This window comes from Myxocyprinus asiaticus, chromosome 7 (assembly GCF_019703515.2).
Source record: "Myxocyprinus asiaticus isolate MX2 ecotype Aquarium Trade chromosome 7, UBuf_Myxa_2, whole genome shotgun sequence".
Classification (NCBI taxonomy): Eukaryota; Metazoa; Chordata; class Actinopteri; order Cypriniformes; family Catostomidae; genus Myxocyprinus; species Myxocyprinus asiaticus.
Genome location: NC_059350.1, coordinates 4743622 through 4751981, shown reverse-complemented (window position 1 = coordinate 4751981; position 8360 = coordinate 4743622). Strand labels below are relative to the sequence as shown.

The following is an 8360-nucleotide window of genomic DNA, read 5'->3' as shown; positions in this document are numbered from 1 at the left end:
GTAGTAAATGTATAAACTATAAAATGAATAAAAAGGTGTTCCTGAATTTAAACGGTATGCAACTTTATTTGCAAAGTACGTTTTGCTTTTACCAAAGACCTGGGAAGAAGAACAAACACCGCCCAAGTAACCTGCATGATGAAGATGATGAGCACAGCAATGAAAAACTGAAAACGAGGAAGAAAAACATATTTGAAACCTTTAAGTGGTCGTTTTGTTTTTCACATCAGTCCTGACATTTGTTCATGTGTTTTGACAATTCTAAATATGTAACACATTTTGATCATGTGTGACAGTCACCGTAAAACTTTTCCATAGCTTTGAAATATAATGTACAAGACGTATGAAAAATGATAATTTGATGGTGATTTTTTGTAATTTTTGAAGCTTGAAAGCCCCTGTTCACAGCATAATTTAATTGTATGGAAAACAGCAGCATGTACATTTATTACATTCAGTCTTGTTTCACAGAAGAAATAAAGTCATATGGATTTGGAATGAAATGAGGGTGAATAAATGATGACAGAATTACATGTACAACCACGACCATACATTTTTTTCTCTTCAAAGTGCCACAACAGCCAACTACACCAATAAAAAACAGGAAGCCACCCAGACCTATCAGGAAGTAGCCGATCAGCGTCATCTGGATTATCAAGCTGATTGTATTATTAACATCAGTTAACACACCAGATGTGTACTCATTGTTTACCCTCGACCTTATACCCAAACCCACAAGTGCCAAGCCAGCCATCTAAAGAGAGAAAAAATAAGAGCGATCAAATGACAGTCACAGGCCTTTTTTTAAGTGTCTTAGTTATAGTATTCTAGAAAGAAAGAAATTGGCAGATTTTATTGATTTATTTGCTTTGTTCATGGAAAAGGAAACTGACGTTTTGTCTGTTGTCTGGCCTATCAAATATCTATTGGTTCAGAAAAACAAATCTATTAACATTGTGTTAAACGAAAAAGAGCTCACTTACACTGATGAAAAAGAAGAAGCTGGAGGCTAGTTTTAAACAACATGTGATTGTTGCCATCTTGTTTATTTCTGTCTGTAGCAAAGAGAGAGAAATTGTCATGCATTTATGTCAGTTGCTTCAATTGAATTTATCTTCTCAATATACACAGCCATAATTTTATATATTGTTGTCCAGCACCTAAGTTAGACTGTACAGTTTTCCATGGCAGTGTTTTTTTTTTTTTTTCAGTCACAATTTAGTAATATATGATTGTTTTCCATCCTATTTTTGGCCCTCTGTCTGAAACGCTCAGTTTTGGCCTAAGCGCCTCTTTAAAACTTCAATGTAAACAGCCACTGCTCTGATTGGCTAACATCATGCAGCCCCTCAAATTCAGCAAACTCAATTGGAAGAGAATGAACCTCAACATTATAAAACAAAATTGCAGGGTTTACACATAACGCACATCCAACACACTGCATCTGAATATATTAAACTGTTCATTTCAAGCACAACTGTTAACACTCAACACCATAAACTATCAAACAGTCATGATATTTTAAATATTCATGAATGCCCCATCCTTCAATAACAGTTCCTTTGCAAAGCTTGAATCATATTATGACTGGTTCACAAACAATCGACGATGACATGAGCCGAAAAAAAAACCTGAACACATCATACTCCAAAGAACGGTGAAATTACGCACACACATACTGTAGGCGCACTGAGGTGCACATCGCCGGAAACACTCCGAAACGGTCGATGTCCATCGTAAAAGACGTCCTATGTTTACATACAACAACAATTAAAAATAGTGCAGATGGGCGAAAGAACACGTCCAAAACAACATGAGGCAGCAGCTGAATGAAACAGAATTGCTTCTCCCTTTTAGAGTTGTAACTTGACACCGTGTCTTTTAAAAACGGTGAGATACATAACAATGGTCAAAGAGTCTGTGTAGTGCATGTTCATATCCCCTAGGAACAGGAGGGAAAATGTGTGAGCTCTCCCTTTTGTAGATGTGTCTCAAACAGCTTGAAATTGTTGACAAAGGTGAAAACACTGCACGAGGTCAGGTAGCATCTTTAACTTCCCTTGCAGATCAAGGTTCAGTCTGTTCAGATAATGCAGCATGTTGAAACGCCAAATCTGTAATCCACTGGGGGTCATGCAGCTCAGGATAGTCCTTATGTTTCTCTGTAAGAAACAGCTTCACTGGCCTGAGTTCAAACGCTAAAAAAAAAACAGGAAAGTACATTACCTCTTAAAAGCCATCTCACAGTGCAGTAAAGAAGCAGATCACTTGGAAGGTCTTCATAAATTTCAGCTATTAATTTTTTTTAACAGTCTGTGATTAAGAGCATGTGTGAATACAATTGACAATTTCCAGTACAGGTTTCATGATGTGGTCCAAGTTCAGCTTTTTAGATACCAAGTATGCTCTTGATGAACAATACAGGGAAACGTCCAAAAATCCAGAAAACGGTCATCATCATTACATAGGCCTATAAGGCCATTCGCCGATCCCAACATGGCTGGCGCTCCATCTGTAGCTTTTGCTGCTAGTTTTGATAATCGCAGATTGGCCTTCTGAACAGCAGACATCTGTGTCTCTTTAGATAGATGCCATGGGTCCCATCTTTCAACGGTACAATGTCAAGCAGCTCTGCCTTAACTGTGCAGTCTTCGGAAACAGACCGTACGATTATTGCCAACACTGGCTTATCTTGAACGTCGCAAGACTTGTCCAAAGCAATGCTGAAATACCCAAAAAAGTGCCTCATTGATGTTGTTGCTATCTTATCTCTAGTACGAGCAATGTTCCTTGCCAGCTGATATGATGCCAATTTGACTGTCTCTGAATGCTTAGTACATTTTCGAAAAAGCTGAGTCTGCTTCTCCGACTGACGTTTCAGTGCATTTGGGAAATTCCTGGTCCACCTTAGTATGGAGTGAGGTGGAATGGCATTTGAGATTTGAAACCTTAAAATGTGACAGTGAAGTCTGGCATATCAAGCAGAAGGGTTTCCCATTCCATTCTACAAAAAGATTTATACCATGGTCTGTTCGAATACTCGATTCTGATTGGCTGGAATGTATGCGTTTCAAACCACAGGTAGTTCCAGTCAGTTTTAATTACCAGTCGATATTAATGCACTGTTTGTAACCCTAGCAACATAACATTACGGAGCAAGCAGAGTGAGCTTTAGCAATTGAAAACATTTCCTAACCACTTTCATCAGCATATCTAATATAATGGAATTCAGCTTGTTTTGCACGGAGGGTGAGAGAAGGAAATCAGGACCTTTTAAATGCGTCTTTTGCTGTCTGGCTAGGCGATGCAAGGCGATATAAACTGTAATGTGTTGTGTATATTAAGTGCTGCCTATAGACACTAGAAGCCCCCTCGCGCTCACACATCTCTGACTCAAACACTTAAGGAGAAGCGCTGTTTGTTTACAAATTGCAGGCAGCATTTTGCAGTGAAGCGCTACTATTCAAGGACAAATTGCAATTACATTCTTAATTCAGTCAATTGAGCAGCCTTGATGGATACTATACTAATGCCTCAGAGGTCAAAATCTGAAGGTTCCAGAGTGTTTTGAATGGTTTTCCCCTTATTATACAGTAAGTGCTACTTTTACTGACATGTTTGTAGCATTGAATAAAAATAAAATAATACATTTCTCTGGAGTTCCAACTCCTCTACGTTCTGTGGATATTATAGCCACATCCATGGCTTAAACGATTTTAAATGCACTTCACGTAGGCAACCACCCTCCGCCGCTTCCACTAATGCACACCTAGCTCTATGCTACCCTCCGACTGGTGAATTGTTTAATAAACTTCTCATGACTCATCACGTCAAACAGGTAGCTGATGTTCACGAATAGGCTGTTACATTCACTCTAACATTTTTTTTTTTTTTACACTGTCAATTTGATAGCAACTACATATGGAGCTGAGCAACACTCAAACATCTCTAGAACGTGAAAGTCCATCCTCAACCAAAGCACAAGTGGCAATCGTCACTACAATGGTAAAATTGTGTTGCTGTAGTTGCATTTTAATTAAGTAAACTGAACAACCTTCAAAAATCCTTTTTTTAATGGATGCATGAAGAAATCAACTTCTTTTATTCTGGAGATATAAAGTGTTGAAAACCACTTAACTTTTAAAGATTTAATAAAAACAAAATGTAAAAAAAACTTTAAAGGCACTGTGCATAAATAACACACAATAATATACTATAAAGATCTTCCATACATTTATAACAGTCTACATTGTAACACTTTACAATAAGGTTCTATTCGTTAACATTAGTTAATGCATTAGGTATCATGAACAAACAATGAATAATATATTTTTACAGCAATTATTAATCAGTATTAATATTAAACAAATACAGTTGTTCCTTGTTAGTTCACGTTTATCACAGCACAACACAATACAGCACAGATGACTTTCAAAGATGTCAATCTGGGAAAGAAGGTAAGTGCTTCAAGCATTGATAGACTTTCAGGGAAACAACCACTGCAACAATCTGGAAAACAGAAGGTTGAATATCGTAAATATTTATTATCGTGAATTGAAATCTGGGCATGGGCAATAATGTTTGGATGGTTAGTTTGGCACAAAAGCATGTTTTCCCAAAAGACAGATATACTATGTGTAGGTTGGTTGTGTTATCCATCACTTCACATCACAGTTAAGGGTCAGATATTATTACCTCTATAATGCCCATTAGAAAGGACAAAGCTCCAGATGCAGGTATATTTTCTTCCGATAACACTTGATAGCAGCCCCTCACTCCCTATGGCAGATATAATGAAAGAGAAATAAGAGAGATGCAATGGTATTTCTTTTACTTTATTATTTATTTTTGGTTGTAATAATATAGTTCAATACTTTGTGCACAGCTTCTTCTTTTTCACATGGTGTTTCTGAATCTCTATCAAAGCTTTGCGTGGGATATGATGATTTTTCCTTTACAAAGGTGGAATTTGTGAAGTCATCGTAGCCTTGTGATATGTTATCCTCAACATTTCAGTAAAAAAAAAAAAAAAATGAAAAATGAAATGTTACATTCATGTAAAGGAACATAGCTGACATGGCTTATGCATGGCTGGCTTACCTTATTCATAGTTTCATCCCATATGCTAATGAACGGAATGTTTGGTTCATAGTTCTTTTCAGTGCTCTCAACAACTTTTGTTTCTAATGTGCTCAATGATTTTTCTTTCTGTAAACAACAAAAAAGGTAGCATTTGACTAAAGTGGTTTTCCTGCCATTAACCAGTACAAAACTTCACATGGCAAAGATCCGGGTTGGTTGGCACAGAATTCATCTCTGATTAATCATTTTATTCTCACCAAAGAATTGGGGAGGAGAATGAACACTGCCCAAATGACCTGAAGAATGAAGATGATGAGCACAGTGAAGAAGAACTGACAAAAAAGAAAACACACATGAACTAACGTATGTTACATCTGAGCAGTGTTACTCTTTCATCAGTCTTCCAACTCTAAATTCCATTCGGATCACTAAATTCTTAAATGGATGAACCCCGTTTACATTCTATATTAGCCAATGCAAACTTTTACAGTTTTGATCATGAACTATATTTCTTGGTGGCTTGTTTGATTACTAGTATTATTATTATTGATAAATGTTACTGTTTATTGAGTATTGGTGTCTTTTATAATTCTGCTCTTGCCGCAATATTATAAAAGCTATAAGCCACTTGAGTCTATGCATTAGTGATTTTACCATAGGTAATGCTGCGTTCATATCATGTCATGATTACTGTAATCATGAGACGGTAACTAAGAGATTCTACCCAGAGCTATTCACTTCCTCAGACCTTGGAAGTTATTTGTTTCTATGGCAATTCTCATAACGGCAAAACGGCTTTGTTGTTGATAACAGCAAATATGTCTCAATTGTTTCTGTCTCTTCATGTAATCCCAGACTGACTCAATATTCAATGGGGGGCTTTATGCTGTCCATGACATCTGTTGCAGGGCTCCCTGTTCTTCTGTTCTCATCTTTTCTATTTGCAAAAGTAATGTTTGGGAGTCTAACATTTATATTTCTATTGACACACTAAAGCTGAATATATAAATAACCATCTTAAGACAAATGATTTTGTGAAACATCTTATGTGCCTAAAACTTTTGCACAGTACTGTGTATCAGTGTATTCATTCATTAATTCACTTAATTCACCTTGCTAAATGGAACAAATAAAGTACTCCATGTAGCACAGTGCAATGCTATATTAAATAGAAATGTGTTCGCTATTACCTTTATATGTTGAGGCTGTGCCATATTGGTTGTTTTTTACATGACATAACGACTGTCAAGTGGGAGTTTTCATAGAATTCTGAGGTTACAACTTGTAATTACGAAGACATGAACGCTTTATGCAAATCGGAATCTCATAATTACAGTAATTCCGTCATGACGTGAACGCACCATAAGGGGGCTCCGCGTTTTTTAGACACTGTCTCCAGTAAAAAAGAACTGCTAAAATGCATCTCAAGACACCTGCGTTTTGTTTTATTTGACTGAATATAGCTTTTTTTAGCGCAAGAACGCGTTTGGTCGAACAACAAACAGATAGCGCCTCCCCCAACTCACAGCATTGGTTGAGTGAATGTTGTTGTGACAGGCCAAAGTCCCTTTTAAGAAAAGTCAGTCGACTTGGCGGCCATCTTGGGAATGCTCCCGCACAGCTATTTCCGCTTCAGCTTTAATACAAAATAATGACTGAATAAGTGTAAAATGTCGCTCACCGCCAAGAACATCCAGCTTTTCTTCTTCAAAGTGCCACAACAGCCAACCAAACCCATGAAAAAGAGGAAGCAGCCTCCAGCAATGAGCAAGTTGCTGCTCACCAGCACCGTATGGAACATCAAGGCATACGTTTCATCAACTGTTCTCATCAACACATCAGTTGATTTGCTGCTCATTTTCGACCATATACCCATTCCCGCAGTCCCACCTCCAGTCAACTGCAGTGACAGAGAGAAATTTGTACACAGTGAAGGGTGTAGCGGCCTATACTATTGAGTCATCATCAGTAGGCTACTCACTTATATTGTGCCATTAAACCTAAAAGAGAACAGCTACTTACAGCTTCAAGGCTATAAAAGCTGGAAACCAGTTTCACACTTAAACACTTTGTTCCTTTCATGTGGTTGATTTTTGTCTGTGGAAAAGAGAGATTTCATGGATACAACTATAAAAGGATGTTCACCTATCAAAACAAACATTAAATGTTGGCTTGATAAAGCCTTGCATCAAAAAAGTTTAAAGGTTGTATAGGCCTTGTAGGGCTTTACCGGTTGTTTAGATCAGTGTTACTATCAGAAATAATTAATAATTATTTATGTAGTTATTAATTAATATTTAAATTAATCAATTGAATCTAACTCATTAAAACCTCATATGGGGCTCCAGTAAATGTAGTGTGCTATGTTTAGGAGCAAGTTTGGTTATTAGCATTAATTAATAATTATCAAAGATAATTACTAATTATTAAAATTAATAGAACATTGATGAGAATCAATGTTAGCTTTTTTATTCCTTTAAAATCAACAATTATCAAAGATAATCGTTAATTGTTAACATCGATGAAACATTAATTAAAATTAACACTAGCTTACTGATCATTCAAATTCAACAATCATCAAAGATAATTATCAATTATCAAAAATCAATAGAATATTAATAAGGATTAACATTGATGGGGCACCACCCTGGAATCAGGGACTAATAACCAGATAGTATAACAGTCTCAATATTAGATTGTTTTCTTAGGAAAATCGACATCCGAAGAATATCGATTTTCGGGAAAAAAAACAATGAATGAAGGTTTGAATCCGAGCACTGACATCCCGTCAGCATGACACAGGCATATAACCCGTAAGGTGTGTGTGTGACAGTGTGTGTGTGTGTGTGTGTGATTAGTAAGAGAGAGAGAGAGAGAGAGAGATGAGACGATTAAGTGACAGCCCTAAAGCTGATTTCGCGATAGCTGGAGATAAAGCAGCTGTGTTCATTACTCAGAGACGCAGTTTTACGAGAGGGGCTCGTAAAAGTCCTGCGTTATTTGACTCTTTAATGGATGAACTCAGTTTCTGTTTCACCCGTGATGACGAAATTGCACAATCCAATTTGGTTGGACCACAATACAGCAAAACAAATTTGTGATAATTAATACCCTGAGTATTAATAATGAGCGGACATGGTGGTCCGTAAACTGTACAAGCAAAAACCTTGAAACACAAGAATAACACGCTATAATATTCTGTCTCTGCCCAGACGTAAACCTCTTACTTGTATCGCATGAGGACACAGGTAGAATGTGTTTTCCTCCGTCTTTTAACT

At 36.9% G+C, this 8360-nt stretch overlaps 1 protein-coding gene across 1 annotated transcript; it reads right to left on the bottom strand.

Moving 5' to 3' along the window:
* Positions 1–4376: 4376 nt before the first annotated feature.
* On the bottom strand, positions 4377–6886 carry LOC127443806 (tetraspanin-1-like). Its single transcript, XM_051702715.1, has 6 exons — positions 6764–6886; positions 5340–5414; positions 5101–5208; positions 4875–4952; positions 4696–4779; positions 4377–4509 (listed from the first exon to the last, which is right to left on the bottom strand). Exons 1-6 carry the CDS (start codon positions 6881–6883, stop codon positions 4441–4443), a joined length of 534 nt encoding a protein of 177 aa, XP_051558675.1. The 5' UTR covers positions 6884–6886; the 3' UTR covers positions 4377–4440.
* Positions 6887–8360: the final 1474 nt, after the last annotated feature.

Bases quoted from the DNA above. Each gene is read 5' to 3' on its own strand.
- LOC127443806 (XM_051702715.1), bottom strand. From the start codon at position 6,883: ATGTTCCATACGGTGCTGGTGAGCAGCAACTTGCTCATTGCTGGAGGC. The intron at 5,415-6,763 runs GTGAGCGACATT...CTTTTTTGTCAG, and splicing joins AAAGCTGGATGTTCTTGGCG to TTCTTCTTCACTGTGCTCAT. The intron at 5,209-5,339 runs GTGAGAATAAAA...TGTTGTTTACAG, and splicing joins TTCTCCTCCCCAATTCTTTG to AAAGAAAAATCATTGAGCAC.